At 34.6% G+C, this 26,063-nt stretch overlaps 1 protein-coding gene across 25 annotated transcripts in view; it reads right to left on the reverse strand.

Moving 5' to 3' along the window:
* Positions 1–26,063, reverse strand: part of RIMS1 (regulating synaptic membrane exocytosis 1) — a 302,405-nt gene that overhangs the window by 65,700 nt on the left and 210,642 nt on the right. For 5 of the 25 annotated variants that reach the window (XM_033512971.1, XM_033512967.1, XM_033512970.1 and 2 more), the window contains 3 exons: positions 17,271–17,342; positions 14,613–14,725; positions 735–847 (listed from right to left, as the gene is read on the reverse strand). In XM_033512971.1, the coding sequence (XP_033368862.1) occupies positions 735–847; positions 14,613–14,725; positions 17,271–17,342 (298 nt within the window). Of the gene's footprint in view, positions 1–734; positions 848–9,006; positions 9,096–14,612; positions 14,726–17,270; positions 17,343–19,427; positions 19,506–23,522; positions 23,607–26,063 lie in introns of those variants that run through there. The other 20 variants (XM_033512981.1, XM_033512977.1, XM_033512980.1 and 17 more) reach the window with 7 other exon arrangements.

Consider the following 26,063-nt stretch of genomic DNA (forward strand, 5'->3'; position numbering starts at 1 on the left):
TTTTAACGTGTATCTCCAGGAGCATGCAGCTCCTCACAGCTTGAATTGTAACCAGCAGTGCAGATATGCAAGACATTTTCATCAGTTTGTTTAGAACTCTATACAGTTTAAATTACAAAGTTATGGGCTACCATTTTAGCCTTATCAAGAAAACAAAATCCCTCTATACAACTTCATTAACGTTATTTCAATATATTCCATTATCACAGAAACTCCTTATGCTTTTATTAGAAAAGGAAATCAAAGTAATCAGTAGGTACTTCAAGAAAAGAAATAGTTTATCTCTGACATTATTGGGATGCAAAAAAAAATTATACAAATATGAGAACATCTGCAATCTGGGATTGGACCTAGCTCTCTCTACATATCAGACAGCAACAAGGCCCCACCAACTCTTTCATGGCCTCCTTTTCTGAACTCCAGGGACTGGAAGTCTGAGGACTTCCTAAACTAGATGTGATTAGTCTCTTTTTAACAGCTGTGGAAGGATCTTTCTTCCCTGAATTAATTTTTAAGTATTTTGGCTTTTACAGATACATTTTAGTTGATGTCAAAGACTAAGTCTAATGCACAACAGATGGGGGCAAAAATGGTGGTAAAAAGCTATTACTTGAAGACATTTCTATCAGGCTGTAAAATACAGTGTTCTTGAAGGTTATGTAATATTTTTAAATAAACAAGTTTATGCCTTCAATTTTCAAGCCAAAATATCATTCCAAGACTACTGACTTTACCTTGGTATATTGCTCACGCTCATGTTCTTGGCTAGAACCAGACCCTGATGTCTGATTATAACGGTGCATTTTCATTTTCATCTGTCTCGTTCGCTCCTCCACTACTAAGCTTGCTGCAAAAACACACAATGAAAATCAATTAAAAATAGAGAAAATTTCTTTGAAAAAACAAATGGTTTAGCAACAACTCTAGCTTATTTCCATTTCAACAAAACAAAGAAATGTACAAACATGTAGAACAAGCAGGGTGTAAACACAGAACAAAGGAACACTAATGTCAAGAAATCAATCGCTTTCACTGCGAGAGTCTTTACCTGAAAATGGGCAGACATCCCAATTTCTACACATAATAAAGCTGGTGCAACAGACATGAAAAGAGTGAAAAAATTGTGACAGGCTGAATTATACACCTGTTAAATATTCTGGATGCAGGGGATGTAAATCCATGATCATCTAAGCATGTGTTTGTTTAAATGTAGAAAATATTACAGTAGCATTCTAAGAATTAATGCATGAAACAGATATTGAAATGTATTTTTAAAGTAATTAACGCCTCCTACTATCTTGAAAAATAGCCGTTTAACATAGCTAAGACTATTTGAGAGGAATAATTTCTCCATTTAACCAGTCACATCAAAAACACATTTCTTTTCCAGTAGTTTTGGTATTTTTAACCAGATCTCCTTTAAAATCACTACTTTGCTCTGTAATGATCACCTTTACCTCAAGTAATTATTTGTTCTTGTGTTTTCAACTTCCATTTGGCAGTGTTTCTTTAAAAACAGAAAGTTTGCACCTTCAATGAGTTGTGGTGCCATAATGGGAATCCTCTTCAACTTGAACAGGTTGAACAACTAATTCTGGCTGTGCCTGCCACAGGCAGACACCCTTGCTCTAACAGAGAGGTGTAAAAGCCCCTGGGACAAGGCTTCCTCCAAGGAACTTAACCTTTGTGGTAGTGAAAAAATTTCAGAGGGATGTATATATTCTGCTATTCTTTAACTTTGTAGCATTTGAAATTCAAAGCAATATAGGTAACATCAATACCATAAAACTGGAACTTTTGAACAGTTCTAGAACTAGACCCAAATATTTATCAGTAACTTCTAAATCATATGAGTATTCACTACATTGATTGTGGTTTAACAGGTTAACAGGTTTAACAGGTTACAACATCTCAGATAAACTTCTTTTAAGTTGGAATTTTTTATGTGTCACAAATTTAATTTTATTTGACCTCCACAAAATCTTCTGCTTTTGTGCCAACCATGCACTTATATTACTCTCTATAAAACTTTTATAAGTCAAAGATCCCCTCCCCAGATCAGTGACAGGAGAGAGACGCCTATATTATATTAAAGCTGCATGTAATCAACTTGTAATCACAAAACACAGAGAATTTTAAATTACTGGAGAGTAAGTACCCTATGTATTTTCAATTAAGAGGTACTAAAGTTCTCATGTGTGGCTTTTATGCTGTTAGATCACTGTGGCATTATTTACAGATCCATTTTTTTGTCTGTGCTTTGCCAGCACAAAGGTGCATGGTCAAAAAAAAAAAAAAAAAAAACCAAAAAAGCAGTAGACTCAGGATTGGATATTTTAAACTATAAGCAACTGCACAAATCACAATTGTGCCTGCACATACCATTTGTAACTTGCTCATGGAAATGATAGAATGTCTGTGTGCTGGTTGGGTATGAAAATATATACAAAGGCATCACTGTGAATTCCTTCCACATTTCTTATTTAAAAATAAGAAAATTAAGTAAAACAAACTACATTAAAATTCTGCTACAACTACAAATTTAAGGCATGAAATAAAGTTATCATTATCTTCAATCTCCCATATGCAGAGTCCAATCTAGCAAATTCTGCACATGCAGAATGTCACACTGGGCCCAGCAATTATTCCAGATGACTAATTATGTCAGGAAATGTGTACCTTAATTGCAATGAGTCCAGTTCCACCATCAGATATGCAGGCACAGCTCCAATTACTTCAATGGAAGTTGCATGGAGGTATCTGAAGGCAAAATTGAGCACTTTAGGTGAAATTTTTAAAGATGGCCTCTTATTTTAAGGACAGATATGAAAGGATTAAGATAGATCAGTTAGGGACTGAAGTAATAAAATGGGTATCTTAATCCTATCATACATGCATGAAATAGACTGAGGATATGAAATCAGAGGGTAAAATGAGACCCCTTTAAAAATTTAGCCCTACAGGTGTATGGTCCACAGATTAGAGTTAGTCTAAATATTACCCTTTCATTGTGTGAATTTTAGGTCCTTTAGCCTGTTAAATGTATGCTATAGTAAATAATATATATGATATGTTACCCTGTATTACTTATGATACCTGGGAAAGAGTATTTTAATATGTAATGAAATGCTGTTTCAGAAGTTATTACTTCAGTCAAGATTGAGTAAATATTCAACCTTAATTCTGTAATTCTTGATTTTTGTTATGTTTAAATCCTTAAGCTTAATGCGTTTATGTTCTGGTTTTCCTTTATATATATATGAATGATTGCATCAAAGAACGTGGGAACAATTAATAAGGTCTGTGAAGTAAATCTAAATTCTCTAATGGAGAAATTTGATTTTGTGCATGAAGTACAGTGTAACTTAGCACCAATTAGTTGTGAATTTATTTATAAACATGTAGTTGCATTAAACTAGTCTAGAAAATCCAACTGTGTTCTTTCCAGTTTGTTTACCATGCACATCTGAGCATATGTTGAACGTAGCTCAGTTCTGTGATGGAAAATTTTCTCTGCCTGACTAGTTTGGTAAAACCTTTACATGTTAATCATGAGAAGTAAGAAAAAAGTCTAACACGGGAGCAAAAGCACATTAGCAAAACTGTAACAACCATAGGTAACAACACCATATGATCACATTGCTTTCTTGGAACACGGCTGGTTACCACAGGTAACAAAAACTTGACATAAAAAGTACTTAGCCTGCCTATAAAAATATGGCTATACTTTCTTTTAGGACATTACTATTTATAGAATGCTTTTCTGGAGGTCTTGAGAGGCAGAACTACACAGTAATTTACAAATACAAGCACTGTAATCCCAAGACCTTTAAGCTCTAGAGTGGCTCTAGAATTAAAAAATGAAGATTTACCGTGAGTGTTTCAAAATAGTGGTACAACTACAATCAATATTGGTTGTGTCAATGTGTTATTCTTTGGTGTCAAAGGTCACATTTCAAAGAGCTGTAACTCTCTTTTCTTCAAGGGCCGGCGATTCAGATGTGAGATCAATCAGTGTAAAAGTAATTGAGAGAACTCATTGATCAAACTGCTAAAATAAAGAGTGTAACTTAATAGCCAAAGCTTACTACTAATAAACCACGTGAAGATTAACAACAATGATGTACATGAACAATCAAGCCATGCAGGAGAGAAAAGACAGACATATGAATGGAATCAAAATGTTGTATTTCAATTCCATTAATCTATTTATAAACCCGTCTGACTCCTGTAATCCCAGGGGTACTGGGTCTGGCTGGGATGGAAGCAGTTTTCTTCACAGCTGCCTGTTCTTCTAGTTGTGACTGAGTGCTGATAACACACCAGTGTTTTAGGAATTGCTGAGCAGTGCTTGCATAGCACCAAGGCCTTCTCTATTCCTCATGCTGCAGACCCCTTGCCCTGTCCTGGCTTCCCCTGCCCCCAAGCAGGCTGTGAGAAGAAAAAGGTGGGACAGGTGACCCCCAATGACCAGAGGGATCATTCCATACCATGTAGCATCACAGTCAGCAATAAAACTGGGGCTAGCCTAAAATATGCAATTTCGTAAGACACTGCTTGAAAGAGGTAAGGAATAAATTAAAGAAAGTAGCTACAGATCTTATTTTCAGCCTTCAATCTACCCTCAAAGAAAATTAGGAGAGACTAACAGTTGTTTTTTTCTTGAAGGATACAGACACTAAATTTTTGATGACTTTACCTGTTTACTAAGATTTTATGTGCTAGTCATATTCCTTTTAATATATGACTATTATGTTAAGAGTTATAGAGTTACATCTGATGCCACTAGTTAGTTGACAGCTCTCATCTTTATTATTATCCTCAGATAACTACTATGGGCATGTTTCAACCCCTAAATGCTGTTTAAATGAGGGAGAAGTTAGAACTTCTAAGTTCTGAATGTTCAGAATATAGTCTACCTTTTCAATTATGTACAAAATAACCCAAGAATAATCAATGTACTATACTAATATATCAGATGTAGTAGGGCAGATGGTTTTCCTTTTTTCTTTAATAAAACTTTTCTAGACAGAATGTGTCATATGGCATATTTCTGTTACCTACAGAATATGAATCTAACAATTCAAGAAATATGACTTTAAAAGAAATTAAACTTGCATTAGCATCAACAGCAGACCAGCCCTATGAAAATCACTGAGAGCTACTAACAGCAGTGGCCAGTGCAAAAGAAACAGAAGTAATTTTGAGGTCCAAAGTTCTTCCATTAAGGTTTAAAAAGGGGTCTAAACTCTATACTACATGCAAAATTCTCAAATTACCTAATGCCTTAAATACCCATCTAATGAGTTGACAAGATAATGTATGAAATTTATGTGGGATCATTTAAATAAAGATTGTATCACAATAGCAGCAATATTGAACTAGCAAGGAACAGCAAAAATGCTGTAGCTACTTTTCTAGTTCTAGATTTTTATTCCTGAGCTCTAACTTTTTACATATCCACTTCTTCCATATTGGAACATTCACCAAAGAGAGTCTACAGATAATTAATAAGACATATGTTTAAAAAATCAGGTGATTAATCCCAGGAACAAATTTCCATCCCTTGCGGTCATTAAGTGAAAATACCTTTCTAAAGGACATCCTTGCTCAAAGCCAAATATGGGCTTAATGCCAGAATGACTGGTGACATTACATTCAAAATGATAACCATACTGTGCTTTTCTAGAAGGTAGAAAACTTATGCACTGGGCATACCATTTTCTGTAATGATGAAGTCTGCAACAAACTCAGAATTTTCTCTTGAGGCACTTCATATTTCTGTTCAAGATGCTCAAGACAGAAAGAGGAGGTGCAGGCAAAGAGTATGACATGGAAAACCTCCAAGTCTTACCTGCACTATTAAATGTCAGAGTAAGCTACATAACAGGAAGAAATTGGCATCAAGATTTCAGATAGCTGTAACTATTTCTAGAATATGTCACACATCCATTCTTTATGATGCAAACTTTAAGAGAAAAGCCTGTAAGTCTAAAATGACACAAACACTTCTTACATAATGAAGTACTGAAAAGGAAGCTGAAGTGAGAATTTACCTCATAAACTTATAATAACAGTGCTTTTGGGGAAAACACAACAGGTTCAGGCAGGGGAACAAAAAATGGCACTTATTCCAGAAGTCAAGAGATGTCTGACCTACTCTTCCATTTCAGCCTTCATATTAAGAAGAAAATTTGAACAGTAACAAACAGCTACAGCTGTACTGTAGTCTAGAAGCATGTACACAGCCTCTCTACACAGCAAAAGCTAGGAGATTCATCTGTCTGAGCAACTTAGATGCTCTGTGGACAGGAATCAGGGGGAAAAAACCCTATTTGGTTTGAGGAATTAGATGAGAAAAAGTAATTAAAAAACCAATCTGGTTTGAGAAGTGGCAGCTGAGGAAGAAATTAGGCAAAACTTATGTCCATAACAAAGGCAGGGCAATAAAGCAGCAACAAGATTTAGATGAGAGAATCATCTAGTGCAGAGATGGCTATGGGGCACAGAAAAGAAAAGTCACCAGTGTTGGACCAGGATGATCCATTTCAGAATAACAGAGAGCCTCTAGTTCATTTCTGTTGATCCTTCAGGACAAGTTTTGCAGTATCCACACAGAAAATATCCTTTCAGTAGGTTTCTTGGCTTTAAAAATTCACAGCAAACTCTACTATGAAATTTAAAAAGCACAAAATAATGAGCAGACAAATGTTTTGAAATACAAGGTAAGTAACACTGAAAAAATCAATTTGTTGTCAAGATGAAGAACTTGCTACAACTTCTTTGAATAAACAACTTCAAAAAATAATGGCAACATGCAGATAGTGAGGAAGATGGCTCTGAACCCTGCTCTGCCTGGCCAGAACCTGCTGGATCTACGTCAAGCTTGTGTGCATGGATTTCCTTTCCATGGGAGCTGATAGTTCTCTGGACCTCCTCCCAATCATAATTAAGGCATGACCAAGGCATACAGTCAGATTTCCAAGCTGGGGGATGAGCTTGGATCTCTCAGTACACACAGAGGCACAGTGGCCATCTTGAGCTTAACAACTCACTCCAGAAGGAAGATATGCCAATACAGAAACCTGAACTGGATGATGCAACATTCAGTTCTTTCTCAAAGAGCTTCAGGGGTGATCCACAGAGAAGCTTCTATGTAAAAGGAAACAACAAGAAAACAAACACAGACCTCTTAAAATTTGAAAAAAAACCAAACCAAACCCAAAACAACAAGCCACTGATTTTGGCAGCAAATCGAGTCAGCATTTTCATAATCTGCTGAAGACTTCATTGATTACAAACTTTTCCATTGATTACATGAAACAGATGTTTGCTTTGTTGCAGATTCATATGGTCAGTGTTGTTCACTCCTGTAGGACATGTTCTCCCTCATATTTATGTCTCCTTTCACAAAACGTCCTGTAACTCCCCCACCCCCATCTCTAAATCACCTACTGTCTGTTCTTTTTACCTCTTGTAAAAAGTTACAGTGGGCTACTAGTGTAAATCAGCTCAAATTATGATATTTATGATCTCCCAGATTTGCTGGCACTTCACTCTTCCTGCTGCTCTTCTTTTGTCCAGCTCTTTTTAACCCCTGGGTTTCATCTGCCACCAGCTCCCTTGAGCCAGAGGAATCTGTACATCTAAATATCCCACCACCTTCTACACACGCCCAAATATTAGGCCAGATCCATCCAAATCTTGTGGAAAGAAGCTCTTTTACAAACCTGTTAGAGACAGTCTAGTTTGTCTGCATAAAGTCCATTTGTTTTAAACAAAAAAAAACATCCACTGCAGCCCAAATCTTGACAGAGGCATAATCAACAAACAGGTAAGATTGATTTGTACTGTCCTGTTTGAGAGAAATATAAATACTGAGACAGAAATAATTTGTAAAATCAACCACTCTTAGAACTTTCTTAAGACATTTCATAGTATATTCTAAACACTGCAAAAATAATATATAATTGCTAACACCTAAGTTACATATTTCTTTTTCATCTCATTTTAACATTATCATGAAAACATACTTGTGTATGTTTGATATGGCTGTTGGAGTTCATACCCAGTAGAGAAGTTGCTTTATTTTTACCTAAGCATTCATCCCTTCATGAAGTAAAGTAGTTGCAGGAAATACTTTGATTCAAGTTCAACTCAGTTTAGTTGTAACCCACCCAAGCCTGTATTCAGACCAGAATTTGCCAAGATGAGCAGGACTCAGGAACAAAGGTTAGAAAAGGTTAATCAGTGCTAGCAAATTTTATGCAGCATACTATTTTGATTTTAATATTAAAAGGGTGGGGTGTTTTTTATTTTTTTTTTTCTCTAAAAGCTTCATTTTGATTTTGAAATAATTTCTACTTTCAGATAAAAGGAAAAAAAATAGGACTTTTCTGCAATGTGGCTTTGACAGAGACATAACAGCATACAGATTTCACTTAGTGGGACAGCCTTAGATACCTGTTGTTTGAGCTCACTGATTCTCTGGTACCAGCAAGGCATAAATCCATATGAAGTGAACACTGTATGTCTGCCCCTAAAACCTGCCCTACAGCAGGAATAACTTTCTGATGTGGGACTGACATGCAAGCAGAACACAGCTCATTCTTCAGAAGCCCTCTACATACAAAAAGTAGTTTCTGACCATCATCACCTTTAACTATTCCTAAGCCCACACCTAGGAAACTTTCTTCACAGCTGCCAAGGACCATGGCTGCATCACTAGAAGTATGTACTGTGCAGAACTCAAGAACAGTTTAGGAAAAATTGTAAGTCTTTGTGTGAACTTTAACTGAATCAAGAGCCTTCTGAACCATGTAAAATATCATCATTACCTCTGTTAAATCCAGTCTATTGTATTTCAATAGGAGCATGAGAAACACAAGAGAAACCATTTTCAGATTCTAAAGAGGGCTCTTGGATAGCATAGAGATATTTGAAAAACAACCTTTTTGCATCTTAACATTGTTAACTACAACCTATATAGAGGCATGGAGCATAATGAAGGAAAATCCAGTATCAACAGTTGCCAAACATTTGCAAAAAATTACATAAATATTTACCTTTTGTGGGAGAGTTAAAATTCTCTTGCTCTTCAATGAATTAAATGCACGGAATGATGGAAACAGAAAAAGAAATCAGCAAAATTGAAGTTAGATAAAGAAATGTGTTACATGTGACAATGGCATGTACAGTAGGCAGTACTCCAGCATATGTAAAAGTAATGCAGAAAATTAAAGTGATAAACCATGACAAATAATAAAGCCTATGACTTTTCTTTTAAAATTAACAGGAACAATGATGTTACAGAGAACCAGATTGTGGAGTCTTTAAGTATTCTAATATTCTAGAATATAATTCTAGAATTCTAAAAAATTCTAGAGAATTATCATCATTCCCAAATTTATGAGTGACATAAAAATCTTAAAATGGTTTTAAATATCGCTCTTACTTCTGAACCACACAGCACTATTTGAAGCCTCTTCTGAAATGAGTGTTACAAATTTATTTTCTATTAACTGAAATCTCTAATACTCAAAAATCACTGTACTATTAAAAATGAAAAATTATGAGGCTTGAACTCATTGGCGGAAGTTAGCAGTGCTAAGAAAAATATTCTCCAGCATGAGTAAAGATTCCACAAGCTGCCTCAAAATATGTAGTGCCATCTAGTAATTTAAAAATAAATCCAGAAACATGAAGACAAAACAAACAACATTGATAGACTGGAATCTGAAACTGAAAGGACTTATTCTTTTTCTTCTGCCACTTAATTTTTATACTGATAGATTTGAAAAAAATTTTTGACTGAAAGGGTTTGATCTTTTACCATTACCACAACCATACTCTCAACTGCAACGACATTTCAATGATCAGGTACACAAACACAGAACTGTTCACTAGCACTTCTTTTTCTTTCAGGATCTTAAGTTGGTTAAATATAAAAATATAATTGCACCTCAATGTATTATTTGACAACATACTGATTTTCTGTACAGAATTCCGATTCTTATTTGTTGAAAGAAAAAATACTGGATGTCAAAACACTTTGTTCTTCTGTGACATCACTACCATTGCACAAATAACACACACATGAATTTTATACGTGTAATCCCCATTTAATGTCGGCAGAGTCTTCACGTAGCTTTTCCTCACATACCAGCAGCAGCACACACACACACACACGTGCACTTCACCTTCCACACAAGTGCTGTACAAAGCTTTTCCCAACATCAGCTAAGGTACAGCAACACCTAATGCTGGACACACGTTTGCTTTGCTCGGAGTCACCACGTGAGCCCTACTGCTGTAACCAGATGCCACTGGAAACACACAAAACCACGCTGCTTCAGCCAAGTTTGCTGATGCTCTTTACATGGAAAGAGAATGCTATTATCACAAACCTCACTCTCATTGTATGATTTCTGAAATAGGAAACTACATTGTCAAAGCTATGAAAAGGAAAACCCAAAGAAGACCCAAATAGAAGGCAGATAGAGGGAGTAAGACCTGCTTTGCACAAATTACCCCTGAAAGATTGCTGCTATACTACAACCATTGCACATTTATCTTGCTGGTTCATAAATTTCAACAGAACTATTTTTATTTTTTTTTAAATTATTTACTTGCTAAAATAATAATATAATCCCTAATATCTACTGGTGTATTCACTTCCTTGATCAATACAACAATCAACCATTATGAAAAAGTGTAGAAACCGACCCTCAAATCTTACTAAAGCAAGAATTCCTATGATGTTTGATTGCTGCAATGACAGACAGACTGAGTAAAGATCACAGATGCATCCTTTACGGGAAAGTATAATTTAAAAACCATGCAACTACATCACGAAGTTGTTATAGAAACAGCTGAAAAGCAAAGTCAATGCAGAATCCCCACCCCTCTTAATGATTTTCACAGTCCCACTCAAACATGATGCAAATAAAAAAACAATGATGCAAATCTCTTACAGCCCGGCACAGAATGACATATTGAGAATACACCATTGTCCTTACCATGGCTTAGAATTTCACTGCTTTAGTCACTGAGCCAAAACTTCTTCATAGCATTAGGTCCTTTCATAAAATCATCCGTTAATACAAGAAAAATCAAAACCACTTCTTTAGTAGCATGAGTTAGGGAAATTACTATTGAATTGTGATGTCTTGAAAGACACACCTATACAGGACTAGATGTCAATATTGAAACATCTCAAGACCTTTCAATACAATATCTCAATGTGTCTTCCACTCTAAGAAATACTGCTGACATGGTTGCAAAGGGAATAAATACAACTATATCTTCCTTGAATTTGACCATAATAAAAAAAACCCACACTGTTGAAAAATGACAGAAGCCTACAATCTTAACTTCAATCACTTTTTAAAGTCTGCATGCCCTTGTGCTGCTATTATTAGCATTGTCTCAAGTAAAAATAATTGTACCTTGTCTCTAGTCTAAAGCTACACAAAGTTGCTCTCTCCTTCAGAACATAATCACCAACAAGCCTGTTCTTTTTTCACATTTTTTGCCAGTGTGATTTATAACAATGTTTTAAGGTTTTAGTCCTTAAAATCAATCTTTTCCACTACATTTAAGGTTGTTTCTCCATTCCTGATGCGTAGTAACAATTCTGTTTCTGTAATGGAATGAGGATCACTACTCTGGTTTTCACTGTAACTATTACTTGTGAGTTTGTTTTTTTTTTAAAGAAAATATGTGTATTATTCAGGACCTTGTAAAACTACCTTGTTTTCTGATAAGTTGAATTTTTTGAATCTCAGACTGCCAACCAGAGTAGCGACTATGCATCATTTGGTAGAGACAAGGAAACAACCTTTTGTTTAGTTCTAAACTTGACAACAAAATGGAATGTCTGAAATACAATGTCAGTCAAGCCTTATTAGAATGGATAGGATCACTTACAATTGATAACTAAAGATTAAAGATTAGTACTTAGAATAGCACTCTGTTTCTCTACATGAAAACTGCTACCAGTCTCTTGCTCCTTCCTTAAGTCTCATTAATTCCATAATGAGGACTTTAAAGAGTAATAAAATTATTTCACTGGAATCTTCTATGTCTCTCAAAATGTTCAACAGACCAAATAAGAACCCCATTCTTGATATACAAATATGCAATCTTTTTGCAGCAATCACAATGCCTTGTACAACTGACTTAGTGTATATATGTATGTACTTAGATTCATAGATGTATATATTTAGATAAGTATATGACCCTCATAAAACAACAGGATTTTTATGGAACGTACTTTACTATAATAATTCTACTTTATGGCTTATCATACAGGTTTTTCTTGAAATACATGATGTCAAGACAACCATCAAAATATAGGGAGAAAATGCATTTTTAAGTACTTCCAATGACATTTGGATATTGCACTAGATTTTGACATCTTCTGTGTCTATGGTGACTATGAATTTAAACCATTAAGGACACACTCCAGCTCCAAGCACAGTTAATGTAAATCTTTTACAGAATTCAGTATGCTTTGGGTTCAATAATATATTAAGGTCAGATCACTTCTGGTCACTACATTTGACCCTAGTACTCATTTGACAAGGATTACAGAGGTGAAACTAACATTAAAATCTGGTACTGTAAATCAGATCAAGTGCTGTGGTCTTATGGCCTTAGTGAATTCAATTTCTAACAGTAACATTAAATTAGACATACTAGCATATGTATTTCAACAAATACTGACAAAATTCTTTAAACATGTTTTATAAAACCTGCTCAGTTTAGTACTCCTCTGCAAATACATGCTGAGCCTGAACAGGGCATTAAACGTGGGTAAGAAAAGCTCCCTCCCAGAAGCGAAATCAGTCACTCAGACAAAACCAAAGTACAGTGTAGAGAAGGAAATCTCTTTAAGCACTGACTCCATGTGCTGTAAAACAGCCATAGTGACAGAGGCGGCACAATTTGTAGCAACAAAGCAAACCACAACGCATCCTACCTGCACATTTTATATATAAGGCGCAAACATATTAAGCACAAGTGTAAACAGGACTTCACTGAAACAGCATTACTTTACAAGTATTCACAGTGTCAACAACTTCATAAACCTAGAGTAGCTTTGGCCTTCAGCTCAACTTTCATTTTTTCTTTCCTCTTCTGTACACATCCCATTTCTACTCATTTTCATGGTAAGTTCTACATTCATTTTCCATGCCTTCAACAAAACATAAATTGGTATTTCACTCTCAGACACCAGTTACCAGGACCAGCAGAAAGATGATATATGAATATGCAAAGGAAAGCTAAATTAAAATTAAATTAAAAGCTGACTCATCTTATATGTCGTACCAAGTTCTGAAATTGAGGTAGAAATATGGAAGAAAGCTGAAATTCATTACTTGTTACATTTCCTTATAAAGCTCCCAACTTGCTAATATGCAGAAATAGAAACTCTGAATGTAGTTTGTAACTAGTTTATAATTCAGACAGTATTAGAGTCACTACAAAACAAGAGGACCTGAATAGAAAGTTTAAAGTTAGTAAAAGGCACTAATATCAGTATACTATTCATTCAAAATGAATACATTCATAAAACAAGAGTACATTTTATATATGCAAATTGAGGGGTTTGTATGCCATCACAGCTCAAAGCCTTAATACTAATGCCAACTGCAGATTAATGCAAGCCATCATACAAGAAAACCTTACTGGTAATCTGTCATGATAAGGTGGTTATGGTCAGCAACTTTATCTGTTCAAGACTGTGACCTGCTAACAGTTCTGCAATGCACTACAATATTTCATTTCATTTCATTTCATCATTATAAGCATTTATTTCATTTCCACAAAGAAGAAAACCTTGTAGTATGTGGCAATCTCAGTTGTTGCTTGAAGTCAATGAGAAACCAAGATTTTTTTAGACACAGAAGAAAAATGAATGTACAAATACTATCCATTGTGCCACTTCATTTTACCATAACAGCCCATTCTCAGTGTGTAGTATGTTGCAAGAAAAGGAAACAGCAATGTACATCCTTATTTGATCTTAGTATGTGAGAAACATCTTCCATAATCATCAGGTCTATATTGTCTTTTTCAGAAAAGAACAGCATTCTTTGCCTAATCAGTTTATTCTTGAGCAAGAAAGAACTGGTGACCTGTGCTCTCACATTTCCCAAGATAATTGTTTTCATTCTTTATTCACTGAACTATGAACTCCAGTAGGAAAACAGATCTGTGACATTTATTATTAATTTATGTTAATAATGCACAACAATAAATATAAACCACAAAAGAAATTAGTAAGACTGTCAAAATCTTTACCCTTGTTTTGGGGTTGTTTTTTTTTGTTTTTGCTGATAACATACTAGACATGTTGGAAACTACCATAACTTTAACAGAAAATTTAAACATGAAAGGGTACTAGAAAAGTAAGGCAATTAAACCACAGGTAATAACCCACTGGTCAAACTTCACTGGATTTCCCAAACACAAAGATGCTTTCATTCTCTTCTATTGCTTTACTGGTACAATTATAGCACTGGACATGTAGTTATGCAAGAAGACTTAAAGTAAAGAAAGGTAAGAAATCAAAGAGTTTGAGCTGTCACGAGCTCATTATTTGATACCTTGCTCTATACTGCCACTTCTTACTGGAACTTGTGGTAGCTGTCTTCCCCTACGACTGCTGAAGGACGTGTCTGCAGGAGGAGACTGCGTGGGACTTCCTTGCTGATGTGTTCTGCAAATGAAATTCAGATAAAAGCAAATAAGGCAAAGAAAGAGATATTTTATAATCTGAATTTTAAACACAAATTAAGTTGTAGGTACTGAAGATGGATTTGAAAAAGTTTGCATTTGGTCTATGCCATATTCACATACTCAGGTCGAGATACTTCATCAACTTATAAGACCTTACATTTAATTTCTCTAACTACCTTCAGCTATAAGGAAATTATTTTCTTTTGTTTGTTTTTTTGTTTGCTTAATTAATTAATTGGTTGGTCGTGGTTTGGGTTTTTTGTCATTTTGGTTTTTTTTTTGATAAAGTCATTGTGAAAAACTATTGAATGGAAAGCACTTTTCTAAGAACCACTTATGATTATTACTCACAATTTATATAAATTCTCCTGCACTGGTACAAGAGGAATATAAAATGCCACATTTATGTTTTATTAAATTTAGTACTCCCTTTGTGCTAACGCAATAATTGCACGAGGCCACTGGACAGCAAGTATCTATTTCCAAAGGGTTGCTTGTGTTTTTTCCCAGAATTCAAAGAAGGAAAAAGACCTTTAACCTTTGTACTGGGGTGAGGGAAGGGAGGGTGTGTGTGCATGCAAGTATCTGTGTGTGCATGCAAAATATGCACAACACTTTTAATATTCATATCTAAGTAAATATCATAAATCACGTTCCCTGAAATCTAACTTAGCACTGTTTCAGAACATTTTGGGTACTTGATGTGCTATTCACAGATACAGTCTCAGAGTGTAAAGCATCAAACACCTTTGGAACCCTAACATTTAAAGTGAGTATGGGCACCTATAACTATAGGGAAAAGGCTTAAGAAAGCAGAACAAAGATGAGAAGCAGCAGATCACTGAGGAGAGCTTAAGAGAGTGAAATGCCCTAGCCACTCAGAGAAATGTCACACTCACTATAGTGGATAAGCACTGTTTATCCAGCTGCAAGTAGGTCATTTGTAATTTAAAGTAGCACATTTGTACAAGTTCAAAATACTGTTGGCTTTTACTAGGTAGATCAACCGACTTTCTCTTAGCCTGTAAGGTCAGAGTTTGCTGTGTGAACAACATCTGATTTTCTGCACAGTGTTTAAGAAGCATACTTTGATAATTTTTATATGGACACAGAACAAAACACACCTTCTGGAAAGACATGGCAGCACACCCCTAAAACATCAGGGCCAAAAAGAGACTGTTTGGTTGTTAGCTCCAGGCAAAGTTTCCCAATGATGGGAAATATCTGAAAGGAAAATTCATTGCCTGCCCTATTATCAAAACCTTTTGGCATTAATGCAATATTACATCAATGATGGAATACTGAACTACAGCATTCAGACTTACTGAAATATTTTTGTTTCACATCTAATACTAGTGAATCATTTTATGGAAACAGAAACGTACAACATGTGCCAAGGAGATGTCAAAAGAAGCAGTACAATTCATGTTTCCCTATGCTCTTGTTCCTTGGGTTCATTGCTGAATTACCAAGAGTCAAACCCTTTGGACATCAGTTTTCAGAAATCAGAAAAAACAATGGGAAAAAAGGTTTTAGTAATCTCCATGGCACAACAGTCTGTGATTCAATCATAGCAAGGATTTCAGTCATCATTTAGGTAATCTTTTAGACTCAAATTGAAAAAGCACCTGGATTGTTGTGAGAACAGAGTCATCTGACTCAAGGAAAATGTAGCCATTGCTTTTGGATCAGGAAAAAATAATCTGGGAGTGGAAGCAGTAAAGCTAAAGAAAAGTGCTGAAGTTTTGCTACATAATGTCCATTTTCATTGAAAATAGAGAGGTCTGTGCTTTTCATGGAAGTTTTAAAGCTCTCACAATGTAACCAGATGTACATTCCATCTCTGTGAATCAAAATAACATAAAGCAATTTCTGACAAAGGGAGGATCTCATCCCTCCTCACTGCTCTTATTTCAATACACAGGTTCAAAACAATTAAATGTACTTATTATTCAGTATATATCTTTATTTTTTTCACTTTTTCTTAAGAATTTGAACATGCAACCCCCACTACTGTAACATCAAAGTTAAAAGATATAATGACAATACAAATTGAGAAAAATTAAATTAATACAGTAAAGTTCCAGTCTTTACATTAATTTTATGCAATGATAAATGTGTAACTCAAATCTTTTATATTTTAAAGTGAGATCAATTTGATCAAAGACATTTTGCATCATTTACCTGTTATAGCTAGCTATTTATGTAATCTATTGGAGTTTTTAATCTTCAGAGTTAATGTAAAATAAGGATTTTTTGAAAAAGAATCAGTGTTAAAGTTCAGAAAAGCACCTCTAGTCCTTGCTATTGAGCTTATCTGCAATGGTGGAGAATGCCAGAAAAATTCTGTATGTATGTAGCAAAGTGCTAAGAATACAGATACAAAATATATAATACTGTAAATTATGGCAACATAGCTTTTGGTACTGTCGTAGATGTTCTAAAAAGTCATATTTGAGGTGTGTTCCAAAATCTGGAATCAAACTAATGATAAGAGATGCTTGCACATCAATCAACACTCCTACCTTTCCGTTTCAGCTGTGGGGCCTTTCCTAGTTTGTTTTTGGCTGCTATATCTTTCCACTTTTCTGGACTGCCTGTGAAATGACATGTCAGAAAAGAAATAAACAAAGAAGAAAAAGAATACAAAAATATGAAAATTGTTTATTCATGTATTATAAAGGTAATAAAATAAACAGTTGACAGATGACAAAGTGACAACTATTACCATAAACAGGCTGGTGAAGTCGAGGTTTGAGAGACATTGCATTAACTAGTTCTGATTGAGGCTCACAGTGTGCAGCTTATGAGGTCCCAAAACAGGGAAGAAAACATTAATCCTGACAGAGCCTGCAACTAGTTCCCACTTCACAGCCTGCATTTGACTAGAAACATACTCCTCATAGCCCTGTAAGTCATCTCTTAACAGAATGAGAAACAAATTTAAAAATTGCTTTTAAATATACATTTCAAAAGCAAAACAAATACTGTATCATAACGGATTTAAAAAAGGCTGTCACTATATTAATAAAAACTTGTTTTTTTCAAAAATTTCATTCTATTACCTTTTAACGTTTTTAGAAATTCTGTTTTCTTCCTACTCAATATAAGCAAGTTAGAAATTATTTCACTCCTTTACTCCTTTCCTACACAAATCTTTTACAGAATTCATCTGACATTTGGATATTGAGGCACTAGTTACCTCAGACAATCTAAGCACTCACTTTGATATTAAATAAGAACAATGAAGAGTAATAGGAGTCTATACGTGTAAGAACAAAGGTAAAGCCACGTTTCACTATTATTACCCAGTCCTATAAATATAATACATAAATCTTTGCAAGTCTTGAGTTCCAAAATTTTCTGTCTATACGATCCATAGTAATGTTAGCATTTAAAAATTCAGATTTACTACTTCTAACCTCAGAAAATCATCAAGTTGTATTATTTCTTCAAAAGAAAAAATGCATACAGAGTTTCAGGAGTGGTTAAACCTGGGAGTGATGATTATTCAATCCTAGACCAGAAATGCTGACAAACTTTAATACATGCAAGATCTTGAAATGGTACAGTCAATGTCATATATTAGGCTATACAAATTACTGTGGGAAAAGCAGAGAGACAAAAAATAATATTTAAAATTATTATGTTTTCCTTTTAAAGCTTTGTGATTATAAAGAGTAATCCAGGGCCTGAACTGGAAGAGACCCAAACAGCTGTCACACCAAGCTATGCCCAAAGAACATAATCATAGTGAATTTTTATTATTTTTACCCACTGTAATACTTGATGAGCATTTTACTGTGATGCAGTAGATTCCACAAAAAAGAAAACACTGTAATAAAATAGAAAATGCTTTCTGCATGAAAAGGTCATTTCCTGATGCTTTCTGGATTTTAAAAAATGTATTTTCTCATACAAAATAGTATATCAGATTAAAAACCGAAATCCCTTTTGTTCTCAATCTATTTTTTTCAATTTATTTTTTTGTATATTCTCATTATTTTTCAATTTTTTTTGTTTATCAGGACAAATATAAAGTGGATACAGAGGAAAACACATGTATTAAATGCTGCAGCTTTACTTAAAACCTACAGTTAGCAAAGTTTTTAAAGTTGTGGCTAGATCCACTGTATGCAGCAGCATTTCCATTCAAATTATGTCACCCTCTTCATTTTCTGTTTAGTTGGTTCTGTTTGGGGACTATTTTTCTCTGACTCCTTGCTTGCCTAGACTGTGACATTGCACACAACGGAGAAAGAGAGCACACAGTGAGTAGTTTCAGTTGGAGGAAAAAGCTGAGAGCAGGACTTAACTTTGCTGTGACAAGAAACACAGCACTAATGAGCTAAGTACACTCATTTCTCTGCTCTCAGGGCTGTCCTTGAGAGCAGCACATACTAGAAATTATTTAAAATCAGTTTCCTTTTTGTTTCCTCCCTCTGGCTAAGAGGTATACATTTCCAATTAGCTCAACACACTCCAATTTACTCCCTAGACATACTTAAAAGGAGAAAAAAAATTATTATCCATGAATGATACATGCATATATGCATATATGTGCTTGTACACAAAGGGAAAAAAAAAAAAAGAAAATGTGTGAAAGTATGCAGAACATATGAAGAATATAGTGTAACCAATACCTCATTTACTTTGATCTATGATTTGAGTAAATAGGATACCTCTGTGCTGCTCCAGGTTTAGCACTTAGGTGGTCTACACTGTCCTGTTTTGGAATGCAAGACTCCAGCGTCCTTGTTCTTCATAATATTTGGAAACATGGATGTGAATTTGGACGGAATGAGCAGAAACAGAGAGATGGTCACATGCAGTGAAGGTGGAGACATGCAGTCAAATATATAAACAAAAAAGCATTAAGTCACTATCTATGAAAAAAGCTGTATTTCTCATTTTCCTATTCCAAACACCATAAAATTTTAGAGGTAAGATCAACAGTCTAAGATGCCATGACGTATAAAATGAAAACCACAACAGTACTCTTAAAAACCATTATACTCTCCATGCTGAATGGCAGAACTGGTATTTAACAGATGCTATTATCCTTGAGAATATATACACATATAAAAAAACCTCTTTGCTTAAGATGAATATTTTGTCATTATGTTGTGAAGTTCTCCTGAAAATGCAAGTAAATTTCCTAATTTCATGTATTTTGATGAAACCTTCATATTCTATTGCTACACAGTCTGCTACAGTAACAATTAGCAATAATTCAAGAGCAAAGTAGAATAATTTACTCACTTTTTTTTTAAAATAAAAAGTATATAGGAATTTCTGAATTTCTGTGGCATTTTAATTTCTGCTGAAGCCACAGAATTTGTTCACAGCTTTCATTTTGGCAAAAATATAATTATCCTATTGATTTATTATTAGTTTTTAATTACATATATTTTAAGACTTATGAATGGAGTATATTTTTTCAAACATCAAATTTGGATTTTAATGAGAAAACTCAGAAAAATTTGTGGTCCACTAATAATCTAAGTTTTGTAATATATCGGCATCTATACCTACATTAGGGTCAGGAAAGGGTAAAATTTCTCTTTAAGATCATAAATCTTCCAAGTGTCACACCAAATCATTGAACAATACATATCATATATAGATAAGCACTGCATATTGTTTTATAGACAGACAAGCTATTTACAGTTTGTGTTCCAAAGTTCTATGTGCCTCAGTATATTTAACAGACTTGTGTTAACAAATCTTCTCACAGATATTTGACAATATTCCTACTGAAATGAAAAATCACCACTTCTGAAATGAAAACATAACATTTTTATACAATTCAGTGTCTGATATTTTTAAATGATTTATTAATGTCTTGTACAAGAGCCCTGATTGGTCTGCAGTGAGTGTTATTTTATGTAGCCTTGAGGCCAGAATGAAGAACATGACATGAAGAATGTCATGTTCAATACTTCCTGACTTTAAATGAAGTTTTCTTAAAGGCAGGATCTGCATGGTTCCTGCAAGTACCAGGAGGGCACTTGTTCTGCAGCTGGCCTCAGGTGACTCTGGGAAAAGCATTCTTACACATGTATGCATGACTGACAAAAGTTACTTCTCTTAAATGAAAATACGTGAGAATTCCTTTTTTTAAAGGCTTGTTTTATCCAGTCTTGGTTATATGCTGATATTATATGCAGATTTTTCCAAAAGAACACTCTGAAAAAAAAGTTTCATCTACCATTAAATGTTCAGCTTTCATTCACCTTGTTTTTATCATCACTTACAATTTCACAGTTCTCCACATACTTATCTGTCTACACTGCAGACATTAGACATTTAGACTTTCTAATTTATAACAGAAAAAAACAAGAACCTTTCAAGGAATAATGATATCAAATTCAATAGAAAAACTATCCTTTAAAATATCTTATAGAAATACATGATACTAACCAAACATTTGCAAATTTTTAACACTGAAATAATACGTAACTCATGTCTTCATCTCATCAGCGTATCAAGGAGACACTTCTTCCTGATATGGCAAGTGAACACATTCCAGAAGAGCAATCTTGCCAAAAGTTTTACCAAAATTTAGGTTACAAACCGTTAGAAATAAATATAAAGTTGCAAAAGGTTAATTTACCAAAATTAGAAATAATGCATAAGTCATAGATTTAAGAAATGTATTCAGAAGTAGATCTTGATTGCACTCTATATCCAAATTGGACCCATTTGTAATATAAATCTGTAATGTACTCAAATGAAGAGTAAGATGAAGTCTGTCAAAGTCAATTAATCTGTGAACTATGATTCAAAAGCTGTGATAAACAGTTTGTTATCCCTGCTGACGCATCATTCATTTCCCAACAGCCACAACTTCGGCTGTCAAATTGATACAAGCATATCTTAAAAAAACTTTAATTATCGAACTGAGTAGTATTGGCCCACTGTAATAAACATGTGAATTAATCAGAACAAATGCAAACTGACAGAGTAGAGAACAATGTTAAAGCACTTTTGATTCCCTCACTGATGTTCTCTCTACAGATAGGCAATGCAAAAAACTCAGTGTTCTCAGAACTTCTCTGAATGTCTCTTAATGTTCTTAACGAGAAAATCCTGGAACTCATAGGCTGAAAGCACTCACTCTCATCTGCTTTGAGGTTAGCTTAAATTCCTTCTGTGTTCATCAGTGCCTGACTTCTCACCACAGGGTTTTGGTGACCAGATTGCATGAAAGACTTACAAACAAGAGAAGGCACCGATTTCATATAGAAAATTAGGCTGCTGTTTATCCATCTCAAAAACTTTCCCAAAACAGATTCCATATCCTACAGATGCTTCATTGTAAAATATTTCCTGGTGGATATGAGATAATTTCAGCCTTTCTCCACAAAATTTCAGCTTCAGACGTAAAAAAGCTTTGTATTTGGCATTGAGAGCGGCAGTATTTAGATGAAAACCTCATTTCACTGATTTTTTTAAGTCTGATACTCTGAAGTCAAAGGAAATCTTTCCATTGACTCAAAAAAATGAGAACCAAAATTACTTAAAAATGCCTAAAGGACTACATTTCTAAACACTTAATAGCTTAATAGTCCCATCACAGGGATGTATTGGCAAAATTTTTTGAAATGCAGTATCTGTACAGGAGGACAGCTTTGAAATGATGTTTCACTAATTTAATTTTGTCATATATAATTCTGTTTAATATTAATTAAATTATTTTTGTAAATTTTTTTAATAAATTAAATAAATGAATGCTACCCACACACAGTTACACTCTTCCCACCTGGTATGAGTGGAATATTTCCAGTATCAAGCAAACAAGATAAATCACAGTACAAATATCAGTACTGTGAGTAGACTTTAGCAGAAGGCCAGGACTTGCACCACTGCTATTTCAGTCTTACAGCTCTAAGTGCAACTTCATAAATTCATATACAGATTATTTACATTAACCTGTGTTTACATTAATCTGTACCCTGTCACTTTCTGTAAAACAAAATACTGAAAGAAAAATTTTGAATTTGCATTTAAATATAAATTACGTCTGCTTAAAAAAAAGCCAGATCTATCCGGAAATAAAGTAACAACAAAAAAAAAAGTGCTGCTGCCAAAACAAGATACCAAAAATCATGTGATTAGAAAGTTTGTCAGAAGTAAAAAACAAAGGTGCTTCTATTAATCATAGGTGATATTCAGCATAAAAATATTTTAGAGCCCTGAGATTTTTAATCAAAACCTACCTTATTAGGAAAACCTGCTCCATGGAGGCCATCCTGATTTGGACAGAATTTACAGACAGTGCCAATTTTTACATATATCAACTAGAAAGTGTTACCAAGACCTCCAACATATCAGCCTGTGGGGTTTTTTCCCATTAGGAACAGTTTGTTGAAAAAAGGAGAACCAAAACCAATGAAAACAAACATGTAAACAAGAATATGATCTACAACAAGTATTTACCACATTATAAAGCACCACAGTGAAAGCACCAGCACCATTTACAGAAGCAGGTAAAAACAAACTGAAGAACATTAACACAGATGATCTGTTGTATCAGACATCATATTTTGCGTCCTGTGACTATTCAGACAAACAAAACTTGAAAAGATGTTCATTCTTCTGTGCTTTATAACAGTTCAACAAAATGCAGAGATGATATCTAAACTGCTGTTTTATTTTGGGCTTCTGGAGGTTCTAAGTCTCCACATATATGCACACTTCTAAATTTCAGTGTACTCCTCTGAGAGTGCAAGATGCAGTAAGCCATTTTTCAACTGGGAGGAGTTGACTAGTACCTGTCATCCTCCGGAGATGCATGCTGGATATGAATCCTGGGACTAGTAGGTCGTCTCCTCTCTAGGGAGGGGGACCATCTACCCCTGTTTGCCCGTTCAATAAAACAGGAAAAAAATACGATATTTAGTTTGTGCTAAAATTAAATATATGGGATTTGGGACTGGAAAAATACCCCAAAAAGTAATGGAAGTGTGTAATTTAATACCCAAGTATACTTTGCTTAAGGCTGCTTAATGCAGAAACTTCACATCTCAAATGAAGAGAAGGTGTGCCCAAAGATACAGAATTTAGACCAATATAAACCTTCTACGGTGTACCATTAAATCTTCAAATAGTCTCAAATGCTAGACTACCTAAAAGCCTGTCACTTGTGTAGGAAACTGCAATTCTAAGTTAGAAAATACTTTTAAAGGCCATTTGATGGTCATTTTCTTGATATTTTTCTAATTCCATTACTCCTAGCTATTCACATGGAAAAATGTAACCTCAGTAAAAATGTAAGACTATTAATTATAATAAAAGTTCTAGGGCACAAAGTCACCCTTTTCTGGAATGCAGTGAAAGAATGGAGGTAAATTATTTAACTAAAACTAAGCTACACACATTTGTGTACAAGTACTGGGGTTACTTTTTATCATTTCAAAACATATACTGGAAGTGTGCATAGCCAGCTTCCTCTTCTGTTCATTTCTCTTTACCCTGGAATACATGCCAGTACACTATGACACTCAACTAAAGTCAACAAAGAGGACCTGAATTGAGAATGAAAACTGGTGTATTATGGGATTTTTCTTCTTGAAAAAGCTCTTTCAACTTAGAATTATATATACAATATTATAGACTGATGTCGCTTATTTTTTTGGGATGTTATGTGTTTGTAATGCAACAAGTGTATGCACAACAATTTACAATACCAAAACAGATTTACTGACCAATAGCAAAATGTTTGCATTAACTCAGCATAAGTATCTAATATTTCCCTTTCTGAGGCATTCTTCCAGTCCATGTAATAAGGAAAAGGGTTTGATTTATGGAACATGCAAATAACAAAGGTTTCAGGGACATGAGCATTATTTGAACAGTTAGGTAGGTCATTCAGATGTTTTATGAGCAAATAGGTTGTTAGTAGTTTCTTTTTCTCTCCAAAGCAAGAGTTAAAGAAAATGTTAATGCATCAGTGCACTCAGTCAAAGCCCTTAATATGCTGATATCCACTACAGATATTAAACAGCATTTGATAGAATTAACCAGGTAATTCAGAACATAGGAATTTTCAGAACATGCTCCCTTTCATTGAATACTGAATGACTGTGAGCCACAGTACAACACCAACATATAACTACCTGTTTCTTTACATGGTTGGAAAGAACCAGAAAGACAGCATGTCTCAGACCTAATGCAAACAGTTACTGCACTGTACATGATTTAAATGAAAATGGGGATATTGGACATAACTGTTAAGGGCATGCAATATAAAAATCAACACAAAATCAGGACAAGCTTTAACTGGATCAACCTCCCTGGCATCTGTTTATGATTAGGTAACAGGTAACTGTTGAGCTTTGTCTCTTCTTCAGATAGTAGTGACCAGCAGATGGCAAACATCCTGTTTTGATTCCCACTGCAGTGAAGCACCTCAGAACAAATCTAATACAGCCATGGGTCTGTATTTTGCAGGTTTGCTGACCCTTGTACACGACCTAATCCCTGGGCTGTGCTTCTCTGTTTTATTTGCTTAGATCTCCACTAAGTGATGCCTCAGGCCAAAATATTTCTCAATTCTAAAGAAATAGCACCCAATTTACAAGGAAAAAAGCAGAAATTCTGAGACACAGTGAAAAGAATAATAATGAAAAAACCCAAAGCATGATGGAGTAGTAGCAGGAAAAACACTTTTGATGGCCATAGAGGACATATTATAAACTTAAAGATGACTTGCAGATCATCAAAGGAACTTCAACCACAAAATCATTTTGGAAAAAAAAAAACCAAACTAATTAACAAAACAGCTTGGAATAAGTAGAGGGTAGATTGTGTGAAGAGAAAAAAAAAAAAAAATGCAGGCCTGGTGCAACTGCATAGAGGTTATTAGTAGGGGATTGATATTTTTGAATATCCTAGAGTATACTGTGCAAAAGAGAAGTATATGAAGGATTGAACTCTGTACAAAATCAGTCCATTTGACAAAAAACTTTAGCAGGCCTTTGTCAAGGCAAGGTCACTTTGAGGTCACTTTGCCAGTCAGGTTAGATGGACATTACTTGGTCAAATGATGGAACTTATAGGAGGAGAAAAGGAATTATGTCCTCATTGTTGTTTTGGTTCTGCTATACTGAAATGAACTAGACTTTCATATCACAAATTCTTATATACAGCTGAAAGTAGTTTTCTGTTGGCATAAGTGAGTCAATAGAATGACTTTTACTGGTAAAAAAGTGTCATAGAAGCATTAACTACTCTGATCATTCCAAATGAAATGAATGATGTATAAAGTTCAAGCATCAAAACTGTTTCCAGCAAATCCATGACAGAGAGAAATA

The sequence above is a fragment of the Parus major genome, chromosome 3 (assembly GCF_001522545.3).
Source record: "Parus major isolate Abel chromosome 3, Parus_major1.1, whole genome shotgun sequence".
NCBI classification, from domain to species: Eukaryota; Metazoa; Chordata; class Aves; order Passeriformes; family Paridae; genus Parus; species Parus major.